Genomic DNA, 15,246 nt, shown 5'->3' on the forward strand with positions numbered 1-15,246 from the left:
GATAGGTATGATGATTTGTACATCGTCTGTGTATAGGAAAACTTTGAGGCTGAGGTCTGATAGGAGATGACAGAGGGGGGTAAGGTATATGTTGAAGAGGGTGGAGGAGAGGGAGGAGCCTTGGGAGACTCCCTGGGAGAGGGCGTGGTAGGCGGATTCAGAGTTACCAATTTTGACTGAGAATTTTCTATTGGTGAGGTATGATGTGAACCCAAAGGAGTGAGGTGCCTGAGAGGCCACTGTGGACTGGACGAGTGAGGAGGAGATTATGGCTTATAGTGTCAAATGTAGCAGAGATGTCCAAAACTGCATGTGGATACATGGTTGCAACATCTGGTGTTTGAACCACTGGGCTCAATATGGAGACTGCTCAATTTAGTAAGTGCACAGAGAATCCTTAGCTGTGAGGGAGTGAGGGGTAAAGCCTGGGATAAGCACAGAGGATCCTTAGCTGTGGGGGGAGTGAGGGGTAAAGCCTGGGATAAGCACAGAGGATCCTTAGCTGTGAGGGAGTGAGGGGTAAAGCCTGGGATAAGCACAGAGGATCCTTAGCTGTGAGGGAGTGAGGGGTAAAGCCTGGGATAAGCACAGAGGATCCTTAGCTGTGGGGGAGTGAGAGGTAAAGCCTGGGATAAGCACAGAGGATCCTTAGCTGTGAGGGAGTGAGAGGTAAAGCCTGGGATAAGCACAGAGGATCCTTAGCTGTGAGGGAGTGAGGGGTAAAGCCTGGGATAAGCACAGAGGATCCTTAGCTGTGAGGGAGTGAGGGGTAAAGCCTGGGATAAGCACAGAGGATCCTTAGCTGTGGAGGGAGTGAGGGGTAAAGCCTGGGATAAGCACAGAGGATCCTTAGCTGTGGGGGAGTGAGGGATAAAGCCTGGGATAAGCACAGAGGATCCTTAGCTGTGAGGGAGTGAGAGGTAAAGCCTGGGATAAGCACAGAGGATCATTAGCTGTGAGGGAGTGAGAGGTAAAGCCTGGGATAAGCACAGAGGATCCTTAGCTGTGAGGGAGTGAGAGGTAAAGCCTGGGATAAGCACAGAGGATCATTAGCTGTGAGGGAGTGAGGGGTAAAGTCTGGGATAAGCACAGAGGATCCTTAGCTGTGAGGGAGTGAGGGGTAAAGCCTGGGATAAGCACAGAGGATCCTTAGCTGTGGGGGAGTGAGGGGTAAAGCCTGGGATAAGCACAGAGGATACTTAGCTGTGTGGGAGTGAGGGGTAAAGCCTGGGATAAGCACAGAGGATCCTTAGCTGTGAGGGAGTGAGAGGTAAAGCCTGGGATAAGCACAGAGGATCCTTAGCTGTGAGGGAATGAGGGGTAAAGCCTGGGATAAGCACAGAGGATCCTTAGCTGTGGGGGAGTGAGAGGTAAAGCCTGGGATAAGCACAGAGGATCCTTAGCTGTGGGGGAGTGAGGGGTAAAGCCTGGGATAAGCACAGAGGATCCTTAGCTGTGGGGGAGTGAGAGGTAAAGCCTGGGATAAGCACAGGGGATCCTTAGCTGTGGAAGAGTGAGGGGTAAAGCCTGGGATAAGCACAGAGGATCCTTAGCTGTGAGGGAGTGAGAGGTAAAGCCTGGGATAAGCACAGAGGATCCTTAGCTGTGGGGGAGTGAGAGGTAAAGCCTGGGATAAGCACAGAGGATCCTTAGCTGTGAGGGAGTGAGGGGTAAGCCTGGGATAAGCACAGAGGATCCTTAGCTGTGAGGGAGTGAGGGGTAAAGCCTGGGATAAGCACAGAGGATCCTTAGCTGTGAGGGAGTGAGAGGTAAAGCCTGGGATAAGCACAGAGGATCCTTAGCTGTGAGGGAGTGAGGGGTAAAGCCTGGGATAAGCACAGAGGATCCTTAGCTGTGAGGGAGTGAGGGGTAAAGCCTGGGATAAGCACAGAGGATCCTTAGCTGTGAGGGAGTGAGAGGTAAAGCCTGGGATAAGCACAGAGGATCCTTAGCTGTGAGGGAGTGAGAGGGAAAGCCTGGGATAAGCACAGAGGATCCTTAGCTGTGAGGGAGTGAGGGGTAAAGCCTGGGATAAGCACAGAGGATCCTTAGCTGTGAGGGAGTGAGGGGTAAAGCCTGGGATAAGCACAGAGGATCCTTAGCTGTGAGGGAGTGAGGGGTAAAGCCTGGGATAAGCACAGAGGATCCTTAGCTGTGAGGGAGTGAGAGGTAAAGCCTGGGATAAGCACAGAGGATCCTTAGCTGTGAGGGAGTGAGGGGTAAAGCCTGGGATAAGCACAGAGGATCCTTAGCTGTGGGGAGTGAGAGGTAAAGCCTGGGATAAGCACAGAGGATCCTTAGCTGTGAGGGAGTGAGGGGTAAAGCCTGGGATAAGCACAGAGGATCCTTAGCTGTGAGGGAGTGAGAGGTAAAGCCTGGGATAAGCACAGAGGATCCTTAGCTGTGAGGGAGTGAGAGGTAAAGCCTGGGATAAGCACAGAGGATCCTTAGCTGTGGGGGAGTGAGGGGTAAAGCCTGGGATAAGCACAGAGGATTCTTAGCTGTGAGGGAGTGAGGGGTAAAGCCTGGGATAAGCACAGAGGATCCTTAGCTGTGAGGGAGTGAGGGGTAAAGCCTGGGATAAGCACAGAGGATCCTTAGCTGTGAGGGAGTGAGGGGTAAAGCCTGGGATAAGCACAGAGGATCCTTAGCTGTGAGGGAGTGAGGGGTAAAGCCTGGGATAAGCACAGAGGATCCTTAGCTGTGAGGGAGTGAGAGGTAAAGCCTGGGATAAGCACAGAGGATCCTTAGCTGTGAGGGAGTGAGGGGTAAAGCCTGGGATAAGCACAGAGGATCCTTAGCTGTGAGGGAGTGAGAGGTAAAGCCTGGGATAAGCACAGAGGATCCTTAGCTGTGGGGGAGTGAGGGGTAAAGCCTGGGATAAGCACAGAGGATCCTTAGCTGTGAGGGAGTGAGAGGTAAAGCCTGGGATAAGCACAGAGGATCCTTAGCTGTGAGGGAGTGAGGGTAAAGCCTGGGATAAGCACAGAGGATCCTTAGCTGTGAGGGAGTGAGGGGTAAAGCCTGGATAAGCACAGAGGATCCTTAGCTGTGGGGGAGTGAGGGGTAAAGCCTGGGATAAGCACAGAGGATCCTTAGCTGTGAGGGAGTGAGAGGTAAAGCCTGGGATAAGCACAGAGGATCCTTAGCTGTGGGGGGAGTGAGAGGTAAAGCCTGGGATAAGCACAGAGGATCCTTAGCTGTGGGGGAGTGAGGGGTAAAGCCTGGGATAAGCACAGAGGATCCTTAGCTGTGGGGGAGTGAGGGGTAAAGCCTGGGATAAGCACAGAGGATCCTTAGCTGTGGGGGAGTGAGGGGTAAGCCTGGGATAAGCACAGAGGATCCTTAGCTGTGGGGGAGTGAGGGGTAAAGCCTGGGATAAGCACAGAGGATCCTTAGCTGTGGGGGAGTGAGGGGTAAAGCCTGGGATAAGCACAGAGGATCCTTAGCTGTGGGGGAGTGAGAGGTAAAGCCTGGGATAAGCACAGAGGATCCTTAGCTGTGGGGGAGTGAGGGGTAAAGCCTGGGATAAGCACAGAGGATCCTTAGCTGTGAGGGAGTGAGAGGTAAAGCCTGGGATAAGCACAGAGGATCCTTAGCTGTGAGGGAGTGAGAGGTAAAGCCTGGGATAAGCACAGAGGATCCTTAGCTGTGAGGGAGTGAGAGGTAAAGCCTGGGATAAGCACAGAGGATCCTTAGCTGTGGGGGAGTGAGGGGTAAAGCCTGGGATAAGCACAGAGGATCCTTAGCTGTGAGGGAGTGAGAGGTAAAGCCTGGGATAAGCACAGAGGATCCTTAGCTGTGGGGGAGTGAGGGGTAAAGCCTGGGATAAGCACAGAGGATCCTTAGCTGTGGGGGAGTGAGAGGTAAAGCCTGGGATAAGCACAGAGGATCCTTAGCTGTGAGGGAGTGAGGGGTAAGCCTGGGATAAGCACAGAGGATCCTTAGCTGTGAGGGAGTGAGGGTTAAAGCCTGGGATAAGCACAGAGGATCCTTAGCTGTGAGGGAGTGAGAGGTAAAGCCTGGGATAAGCACAGAGGATCCTTAGCTGTGGGGGAGTGAGGGGTAAAGCCTGGGATAAGCACAGAGGATCCTTAGCTGTGGGGGAGTGAGAGGTAAAGCCTGGGATAAGCACAGAGGATCCTTAGCTGTGGGGGAGTGAGGGGTAAAGCCTGGGATAAGCACAGAGGATCCTTAGCTGTGGGGGAGTGAGAGGTAAAGCCTGGGATAAGCACAGAGGATCCTTAGCTGTGGGGGAGTGAGGGGTAAAGCCTGGGATAAGCACAGAGGATCCTTAGCTGTGAGGGAGTGAGGGGGTAAAGCCTGGGATAAGCACAGAGGATCCTTAGCTGTGAGGGAGTGAGGGGTAAAGCCTGGGATAAGCACAGAGGATCCTTAGCTGTGGGGGAGTGAGGGGGAAAGCCTGGGATAAGCCCCGAGGATCCTTAGCTCTGGGGGAGTGAGGGGTAAAGCCTGGGATAAGCACAGAGGATCCTTAGCTGTGGGGGAGTGAGGGGTAAAGCCTGGGATAAGCACAGAAGATCCTTAGCTGTGGGGGAGTGAGGGGTAAAGCCTGGGATAAGCAAAGAGGATCCTTAGCTGTGAGGGAGTGAGAGGTAAAGCCTGGGATAAGCACAGAGGATCCTTAGCTGTGGGGGGAGTGAGTGGTAAAGCCTGGGATAAGCACAGAGGATCCTTAGCTGTGGGGGAGTGAGAGGTAAAGCCTGGGATAAGCACAGAGGATCCTTAGCTGTGGGGGAGTGAGAGGTAAAGCCTGGGATAAGCACAGAGGATCCTTAGCTGTGGGGGAGTGAGAGGTAAAGCCTGGGATAAGCACAGAGGATCCTTAGCTGTGAGGGAGTGAGAGGTAAAGCCTGGGATAAGCACAGAGGATCCTTAGCTGTGAGGGAGTGAGAGGTAAAGCCTGGGATAAGCACAGAGGATCCTTAGCTGTGGGAGAATGAGGGGTAAAGCCTGGGATAAGCACAGAGGGTCCTTAGCTGTGAGGGGAGTGAGAGGTAAAACCTGGGATAAGCACAGAGGATCCTTAGCTGTGAGGGAGTGAGGGGTAAAGCCTGGGATAAGCACAGAGGATCCTTAGCTGTGGGAGAATGAGGGGTAAAGCCTGGGATAAGCACAGAGGATCCTTAGCTGTGAGGGAGTGAGGGGTAAAGTCTGGGATAAGCACAGAGGATCCTTAGCTGTGAGGGAGTGAGGGGTAAAGCCTGGGATAAGCACAGAGGATCCTTAGCTGTGGGAGAATGAGGGGTAAAGCCTGGGATAAGCACAGAGGATCCTTAGCTGTGGGGGAGTGAGAGGTAAAGCCTGGGATAAGCACAGAGGATCCTTAGCTGTGAGGGAGTGAGGGGTAAAGCTGGGATAAGCACAGAGGATCCTTAGCTGTGAGGGAGTGAGGGGTAAAGCCTGGGATAAGCACAGAGGATCCTTAGCTGTGAGGGAGTGAGGGGTAAAGCCTGGGATAAGCACAGAGATCCTTAGCTGTGGGAGAATGAGGGGTAAAGTCCTGGGATAAGCACAGAGGATCCTTAGCTGTGGGGGAGTGAGAGGTAAAGCCTGGGATAAGCACAGAGGAATCCTTAGCTGTGAGGGAGTGAGGGGTAAAGCCTGGGATAAAGCACAGAGGATCCTTAGCTGTGGGAGAATGAGGGGTAAAGTCTGGGATAAGCACAGAGGATCCTTAGCTGTGAGGGAGTGAGGGGTAAAGCCTGGGATAAGCACAGAGGATCCTTAGCTGTGAGGGAGTGAGGGGTAAAGCCTGGGATAAGCACAGAGGATCCTTAGCTGTGGGAGAATGAGGGGTAAAGCCTGGATAAGCACAGAGGATCCTTAGCTGTGAGGGAGTGAGGGGTAAAGCCTGGGATAAGCACAGAGGATCCTTAGCTGTGAGGGAGTGAGGGGTAAAGCCTGGGATAAGCACAGAGGATCCTTAGCTGTGAGGGAGAGTGAGGGGTAAAGCCTGGGATAAGCACAAAGGATCTTTAGCTGTGAGGGAGTGAGGGGTAAAGCCTGGGATAAGCACAGAGGATCCTTAGCTGTGAGGGAGTGAGGGTAAAGCCTGGGATAAGCACAGAGGATCCTTAGCTGTGGGAGAATGAGGGGTAAAGCCTGGGATAAGCACAGAGGATCTTTAGCTGTGAGGGAGTGAGGGGTAAAGCCTGGGATAAGCACAGAGGATCTTTAGCTGTGAGGGAGTGAGGGGTAAAGCCTGGGATAAGCACAGAGGATCCTTAGCTGTGAGGGAGTGAGGGGTAAAGCCTGGGATAAGCACAGAGGATCCTTAGCTGTGGGGGAGTGAGGGGTAAAGCCTGGGATAAGCACAGAGGATCCTTAGCTGTGAGGGGAGTGAGAGGTAAAGCCTGGGATAAGCACAGAGGATCCTTAGCTGTGAGGGAGTGAGAGGTAAAGCCTGGGATAAGCACAGAGGATCTTTAGCTGTGAGGGAGTGAGGGGTAAAGCCTGGGATAAGCACAGAGGATCTTAGCTGTGAGGGAGTGAGGGGTAAAGCCTGGGATAAGCACAGAGGATCCTTAGCTGTGAGGGAGTGAGGGGTAAAGCCTGGGATAAGCACAGAGGATCCTTAGCTGTGGGGAGTGAGAGGTAAAGCCTGGGATAAGCACAGAGGATCCTTAGCTGTGAGGAGAATGAGGGGTAAAGCCTGGGATAAGCACAGAGGATCTTAGCTGTGAGGGAGTGAGGGGTAAAGCCTGGGATAAGCACAGAGGATCTTTAGCTGTGAGGGAGTGAGGGGTAAAGCCTGGGATAGCACAGAGGATCCTTAGCTGTGAGGGAGTGAGGGGTAAAGCCTGGGATAAGCACAGAGGATCCTTAGCTGTGAGGGAGTGAGGGGTAAAGCCTGGGATAAGCACAGAGGATCCTTAGCTGTGGGGGGAGTGAGGGGTAAAGCCTGGGATAAGCACAAAGGATCTTTAGCTGTGGGGGAGTGAGGGGTAAAGCCCTGGGATAAGCACAGAGGATCCTTAGCTGTGGGAGAATGAGGGTAAAGCCTGGGATAAGCACAGAGGATCTTTAGCTGTGAGGGAGTGAGGGGTAAAGCCTGGGAATAAGCACAGAGGATCTTTAGCTGTGAGGGAGTGAGAGGTAAAGCCTGGATAAGCACAGAGGATCCTTAGCTGTGAGGGAGTGAGGGGTAAAGCCTGGGATAAGCACAGAGGATCCTTAGCTGTGAGGGAGTGAGGGGTAAAGCCTGGGATAAGCACAGAGGATCCTTAGCTGTGGGAGAATGAGGGGTAAAGCCTGGGATAAGCACAGAGGATCTTTAGCTGTGAGGGAGTGAGGGGTAAAGCCTGGGATAAGCACAGAGGATCCTTAGCTGTGAGGGAGTGAGAGGTAAAGCCTGGGGATAGCACAGAGGATCCTTAGCTGTGAGGGAGTGAGGGGTAAAGCCTGGGATAAGCACAGAGGATCCTTAGCTGTGAGGGAGTGAGGGGTAAAGCCTGGGATAAGCACAGAGGATCCTTAGCTGTGGGGGAGTGAGGGGTAAAGCCTGGGATAAGCACAGAGGATCCTTAGCTGTGAGGGAGTGAGAGGTAAAGCCTGGGATAAGCACAGAGGATCTTTAGCTGTGAGGGAGTGAGGGGTAAAGCCTGGGATAAGCACAGAGGATCTTAGCTGTGAGGGAGTGAGGGGTAAAGCCTGGGATAAGCACAGAGGATCCTTAGCTGTGAGGGAGTGAGGGGTAAAGCCTGGGATAAGCACAGAGGATCCTTAGCTGTGGGGGAGTGAGGGGTAAAGCCTGGGATAAGCACAGAGGATCCTTAGCTGTGAGGGGAGTGAGGGGTAAAGCCTGGGATAAGCACAGAGGATCCTTAGCTGTGAGGGAGTGAGAGGTAAAGCCTGGGATAAGCACAGAGGATCTTTAGCTGTGAGGGAGTGAGGGGTAAAGCCTGGGATAAGCACAGAGGATCTTTAGCTGTGAGGGAGTGAGGGGTAAAGCCTGGGATAAGCACAGAGATCCTTAGCTGTGAGGGAGTGAGGGGTAAAGCCTGGGATAAGCACAGAGGATCCTTAGCTGTGAGGGAGTGAGAGGTAAAGCCTGGATAAGCACAGAGGATCCTTAGCTGTGAGGGAGTGAGGGGTAAAGCCTGAGATAAGCACAGAGGATCCTTAGCTGTGAGGGAGTGAGAGGTAAAGCCTGGATAAGCACAGAGGATCCTTAGCTGTGAGGGAGTGAGAGGTAAAGCCTGGGATAAGCACAGAGGATCCTTAGCTGTGAGGGAGTGAGAGGTAAAGCCTGGGATAAGCACAGAGGATCCTTAGCTGTGAGGGAGTGAGGGGTAAAGCCTGGGATAAGCACAGAGGATCCTTAGCTGTGAGGGAGTGAGGGGTAAAGCCTGGGATAAGCACAGAGGATCCTTAGCTGTGAGGGAGTGAGGGGTAAAGCCTGGGATAAGCACAAAGGATCTTTAGCTGTGTAGGGAGGATGTGAGGACTGAATCCTGAGATTGGGGGCTCTATAATACTCTATCAGGAATAGACTGTTTAGCTGGATCTTGTGATCCTTTTGCTGCTGTGTCTGCTTCTTTGATGATCAGAAATGAGTGCAGATCAGCTTTAATCCCTTTTACAAGCTGTATTGTCCCTGCTCTGCAGGCCTGAGTCCTTCCCTGTTTTGCTGCTGCCACTCCTGAGTTCACCCCCTCTATTGGTTTCCTGTCTGATTTTATCTTTTTCCTCCTTCCCTATTCGCAGGCCTTTCTGACGAAAATCTGGTGGGGGAAGCTGTCTGTGGATAACCGGATGCTGCCAGTGCTCCTGTGCATGCTGCTCTTCCCTCTCATGTTCACTGGGCTCATCTCTTTCCGGTAATCCCTCCGTGCTGCTCGTGCCGGCCCCTTCTAATAAAGGTTCACCCAGACGCAGGCTAAAGCTGGCGCTGCTCTGCTTTCCCTGTAGCCCGGCGCACTCTCACTGGTGGAGCTGGGGTTGCTGGTCAGAACTGTGGAGAGCAACTCTCTGTGCTTCCAGCAGGAGCTCTGCTTTTATTTATTTATCCATGCATGCTTAAGGTGACAAACATCAAATTCATTAGTTAATGTGGACAAGTGCAAAGTGATGCATTTAGGGAAGAAAACCCCAAATTATAGCTGCGCAATGCAGGGCTCCACATTAGGAGTCAGCACTCAGGAAAAGGATCGAGGTCACTGTGTGTGGTGGTGGTGGTGGTGGTGAGAGGGGTGGGGAAGAGGAAGATAGCGGTGTATATGTGGGGGATGGAGAAGTCCATTACCTGCTATTAAGTTCACTTAGAGAATAGCCACTGCCATTAGCAGTGGTAACATGGAATAGACTTAGTTTTTGGGTACTTGCCAGGTTCTTATGGCCTGGATTGGCCACTGTTGGAAACAGGATGCTGGGCTTGATGGACCCTTGGTCTGACCCAGTATGGCATGCTCTTATGTTCTTAAGTACAGGGTGCTACGTATTGGCTTGGAGACTGGTGCACATGTAGGCAGGACAGTATATGGAGGTGGGTGAGAAAGGAAGACTTTGTGTAGATGTGGGGGAGCGAGAGTAGATCTGTGTGTGTGTAGATGGCAGGACAGTGTGGGAGGAAGGGAACAGTGTATGTATGGAGAAGGACAGAGTGCCTATGTTGCATATGTAGGTAGAAGGGCACTGTATGGACTGGAGGTAGGAAGAGGGAGAGAGTAGTGTGTGTGCGTGTGTATGTGTGTGCCTGTGTGTGTGTATATATGTTAATTGGGAGCTGAGAGTTACATGCTTCAGGACTCTGGAAGAGGGTAGGAAGGAAGTGGTTCTGTCTCCCTGCTCCCCCTTCCCCCCTGCAGCCTATTGGTTGTCTGTGAATTTGTGTCCAATGGGCTACAGGGGGACAGGAGAATATCAGGAGTGGAGGACAAGCAGGCTTCCTATCTTTGGTCTGTCCTGAGGTATAATAGAGATTGGGAGGCTGCTGTTAGAGTCCCTGGTGACTCGGTTCTTTACTGAAACTGCAAAGGAATGATAGGAAATCTTTGCACACACAGACACATGCACACATGCTTGCAACACAAACACACATTAATGCATGCGCACACTCATGCGCATATACACAAATGCATGCATGCACACACATGCATATACACACATACACATGCATGCATACACATGTGCATACACATACATGTGCACACACATGCAGAAATACATGCCTGCACACACCCACATACTCAAACACATACACACACATGCATGAACAGATATACATGTACATACACACGTGCAAATGCACACACACATGAACGCACATACATGCAGTCACATATACAAGCTGGAAGTGTGTGATAATAGCATTGCAGTGATAGAGAAGTAATATATTTGTTATGATACCACCTGGAAGGGTCAGGCCCGAGAGCAGCTCGCTTACCTCAGTCCTGACACTGGTGCTGTGGGAGTCGCCCTGGTGCTGCATGCTGGCTTCACTCCTTCATCTCCTCATGGCTAACACCACCTCTGAGTTGAGTGACTGAGTGTCACTTCCTCTTTTCTGCAGGGCCACCACCACTCTCCAACATTGTCCAAGGTGCTTGCTCATGCAGCCGGGAATGCCGCCTATGCTTCAGATCTTTGCAGGCTGTGGGCCACTGACTCCAGCACACTCTGTCATCAGCTGACGTCTTCCCTAGTCGCCTGCGGGTGCCTCTGCCTCCAATTTAAAGGGTCCGCGATGGGAAAAGCTCTATGGCCCTCTTTGATGATATCATTCTTGCAGCCCTATAAAAGGGCTTCTCTGCCAGCCCCTCGATTTTTCAAGGAGTTGCTTGCTCCTGGAGTTCCTGTTCCAGCCTCTCACTCCTGGCATTCCCATTCCAGTCTTCGCTTTTTCAAGGTCTTTATATTCTTCGTTTGGAACTCCACCATCTTCTTTGTTTCTTGTTCCTGGTCTCTCATCGGTTCCTGTCTTCAGCATCCTTAATCCTGCATCCAAGTCTTCTGAGTCTTTGCCTTGTCCAAGTCTCCTGGGTCTTCTAAGTTTTCCGAATCCTGTACCCAAGTCCTGCGAGTACATGGACCATGATCAGCCCAGAGCGGCTGTGTAGGTTGCATTTCTGACCAAGTCTCCCACAATTTCATTTAGACAAGTACCTAGGTTTCCTCATGTGCCAGCGCATGGTCTGAGACCAGCCATGGCAGCTGTGTAGAGCGTGTCGCAGCACAAATCCTGAATTCAAACTCCCACAGATGTGCCAATGTTGTGGTCCATGACCAGCCCACGGTGAGCTGTGTAGGCGTCTTGTAGCACAAGGCCTGCTTCCAGTTCCATCTTCGCTGGGGAAAGTCTTCGGAGTCCATCCTTGTTTTTAACGTTCTGAGTTCCAAGTTTCAAGTCAAGTTCCAAGTTCCTAGTTTTGTTCCTAGTTCCAGTCTCATGGAGCTTGTCCAGCCAGTTGATCACCTTGCTCCTCGTTTCAAGCCTTGTTCCTCGTTCCAAGTTGAGTTCAAGTCTTTAGTGCCTTCATCTAAATTCCTAATCATGACTGTGCCTTCTAATCACTTCATCTCTCTTGACACACAAGCCATTCCCAAGCAGCATGTCTGAAAGGGCTATTGAGTGGCCAGAGGGCTATCCCAGAGACCAGCACTGCATTGCTGGGTCTCAATCCTGTGCATGCAGGTTCAGCGGCATCTCCAAGTGTCTCAAGTCTCCAAATCTTGTCCAGGCCATGCCCGGATGCGCTCGACTACCCACAGTGTGTACCTTGGAGCCTTGCCCTGGGGTTGTACCTTTGTCTCCCGGCGATCGGGTCCCATCCCTGATCACAACAACATTCAGCTAACACAAACAAATCAGCTCCTCCTGGCCCAACATAAAGTGCATGAAATTGTGCACAGGAAAAGGCATTCACATCCAGCAGTAAAATCAAAATGAACCCCAGAAAGATATTAGGGATTTTGACTTTAATATTCATGCTGACAGTATCGCCTCCAGAGCTGCTGCTGATTTCTTTGCAGCCATGTCCTGACCTGGTCTTCGTTCCCCACTCCTGAGGCAGCTCATATATTGGACCTTTCATTTGTGAATGAAACCATCTCTTGCATCCATGAGCTTAGTTCTATGGCATTTAGTGCGTACATGATATATTAATCTACTGCATCCGCCTTGGCAAGTCAAGGAGTCCTGATCAAGTATGGAGAGGAGAAGGTGACTTTGTTGGTATTGAAGAGGATTGATCAGTATTGCTTTCCTGGGAAATTTTGTGATTTAAAGCTTGAAGCAGAAAATATATTTTGGGATAAATTGATTTTCTGTGTGTTAGATTTAATAGAGAAAGCTAGTTAAATTCTTAGAAGTTGATATTCAAATGCTAGATAGCCGGATAAATAGGACTTATCCTGATAGCTATCTAGTTAGCCAAATAAGTTGTGGGTGGGCAATAGGTAGATCAAGGCGGTTCTACTTAGCCTGGTAAGTTATCTAAGTAACAATATTCAGCCTTAGACAGATAACTTACCGGCTAAGTTAGATTTGCTCAATAGCAGTGTTGACGTGGGCCCTTGAGCTGCAAAGACGCACACTACAGCAGGTGGACGAATTGTGAGATGGGACTAACTGGAGCTTCTCATTTACCGTCTCCCCCACAGGTTGGGCTTTTGGGTTCTGACAGCCAGAAGGTCTTAGGTGGGTCCCTGGGGTTGTCAAGGAAGGAAAAGTCAAAGTTCAAGCAAGGGTTGAGGTGGGCAGCAGACAGCGTAAGCCAGAAAGCAATCCAAATGTCAAGGTGGGTGGCAGGCAGAAAGCAATGTTTCCAGGTAGGGGGTTCAGGTCCAGGCAGCAATCTGGGGAGATTCAAATCCAAGCTGAGGTCAGTATCCAGGTAATCAGGCCAAGGATAGCCAAGATGGACGGGACCAACAGGCAGACAGAACAAGACCCAGGATGAATGAGGAAACATGACAAACAAGGCAGGGCATGGGGAGGAAGAAGAACAGCGTGAATAAGACATGAGCAAGGGGACTCAAGAAGGAATACCAGGAACAAAACAGATTAGCACGAGAAAGCAAGATAAACTGAGGTAGAAGACGCTCAGGGAACCTGTTGCTGAGACAGGGAGCACCGGAAGGAATGGGCTTAAATGCTTGCAGGAGAGTGATGTCATCTCCGAGTGGCTCTTAAGTCTTCCCACCAAGGTACATGCGTAAAGCGAGCAGCATTTGACACTATCGACCATTCCAATTTAATTAGTCGGCTGACTAATATCGGGATTGGTGATACGGTCCTAAATTGGTTTTCCTCTTTCCTAAAAGACCGCTCGCAGTCCATTCATATCTCAGACCACCGCTCTGATAGTTTCAATCTTACTACTGGAGAGCTACAGGGATCAGCGCTCTCCCCTGTTCTCTTCAATATTTACATAGCTCCTGTCTGCATAGTACTGGTGCAATTAGATGTAGGCTATCGGTTATATGCAGATGATATCCAGTTTTATGTACTGAAATTTTGTACCTAGCTAGATTCCCTGATCCTAAATTACCCAAGTATAAGTATAATAGTGCTGGAAACATAAATTGCCGTGTTTACGCTTCCAGCACAGGAAGAAATAAGTCAATATAAGATATGAAGACATGAATTGTGCAATGGACTGCAAATATAATAATGATAATGTACAATGTCAAGAGATGAGATAGGTACAGAGGACTGTAACCTTAACAATGATAGCATACGATGTCAAGACATGAGATGCATACAGTGGACTGCAACCTTAATAATAATATACGATGTCAAGACATGAGATATGTACAGTGGACTACAACCTTAATAATGATAATATACGATGTCAAGACATGAGATATGTACAGTGGACTGCAACCTTAACAATGATAATATACGATGTGAAGACATGCGAATCGTGCAATGGACTACAAATATAATAATGATAATATACAATGTCAAGAGATGAGATAGGCAAAATTGACAAAAGAGAGGGAAAAGGATCAAAGTCCAATATCAATTTCAAACCCACTCGATTTTTTGGCAAATGACAATATCATAAAAAATCTTTGCTTTAAAGTTTACATCTGCAGCCTCTCTCCTCACAATGGGCCGCAAGCTTCAATCAGCTTGTAAAGCAGAATGTAATTTCTTTTTAATCATTTATTGTCATATTGCCTATCACTAATCTAAACTTTATTCAAACAAATTACTTATCACTAACCTCATTCAAAACACCCCTAAAAAAGGTATACCAGTGTGAAAAAATTATTACTTCTCACTTTTCACTATATTTTAACCATGAATCTTATATAGAGGAATACTTAGCCAATTCAACGTGAAATGCAAGTCAAATTATTCCCAACATGAATCACGTTTCGATTGTAAAAACAATCTTCCTCAGGGGATCATTTCACAATATTTGTTGCTTGAAACGGCCAATATTCTTCAGTATCCTTAAAACAAACAAGAAACCAATTAAAAGTGCATCTAGCCTTATTCCTGCAAACTAACCACAGTTTCCCCAGTTTATCTACCCAAAAATAATCCACACAGACCCATTATGACTCTTATCAAAACAGAGGACTTACCCGGACAAACAATGTCTCACCGCTCATATTCAAAAAATGGCGCCGTGGCGTCTTCAAACCACTCACAGATCACCTGCTCTTAAATCTTACTTCCGTTGTTCACATCACCGGAAATGGCAATTAACAAGGTACTCAAAAAACTACAAATCCCATGCTGCCACGGAACAATCAATTTATTATCTTATTAAACTTATGGAAGCAAACAATATATTAACATTCCACCTCCCACTGTTCATTCAAAAAACAAACCAATCTATTTCTCTGTTCAAACCCTTAGGAGCGACAGTGTCGAAATAATATATCCATTTCTGCTCTCTCCGTAAGAGGTAGTTGTCAAAATCTCCTCCTCTATTGCTAGGTGTCAGCTGTTCAATAACTGCAAATCGCAATACATCAAAAGAGTGATCACATTGCAAACAATGCTGTACCACAGGCGCCTCCAAACGTTGTCGCACAAGAGCACTCTTATGTTCAATTATACGAGTCTTTAACACCCTTTTAGTTTTACCAATATATAGTAACGGACATGGACACCACAAACCATAAACTACTCCTTTGGATTGACAACTCGTCAGTGACTTGAAATGAAACTTGCCACGGCCAAAAAACGGAAGAAATTCTCCAGAAAAAGATTGATGACAAACGCTGCATCGATTGCAGGGAAAGTGACCCTTAGGCTCAATA

The 15,246-nt window shown here is 49.4% G+C and overlaps 1 protein-coding gene across 1 annotated transcript in view; it reads left to right on the forward strand.

Annotated features, from left to right (window-relative positions):
- Positions 1-15,246, forward strand: part of LOC115091562 (transient receptor potential cation channel subfamily M member 2-like) — a 246,883-nt gene that overhangs the window by 137,035 nt on the left and 94,602 nt on the right. The window contains exon 16 of the mRNA XM_029601742.1: positions 8,731-8,843. Within this exon, the coding sequence (XP_029457602.1) occupies positions 8,731-8,843 (113 nt within the window). The remainder of the gene's footprint in view (positions 1-8,730; positions 8,844-15,246) is intronic.

This window comes from Rhinatrema bivittatum, chromosome 5 (assembly GCF_901001135.1).
Source record: "Rhinatrema bivittatum chromosome 5, aRhiBiv1.1, whole genome shotgun sequence".
NCBI lineage: Eukaryota > Metazoa > Chordata > Amphibia > Gymnophiona > Rhinatrematidae > Rhinatrema > Rhinatrema bivittatum.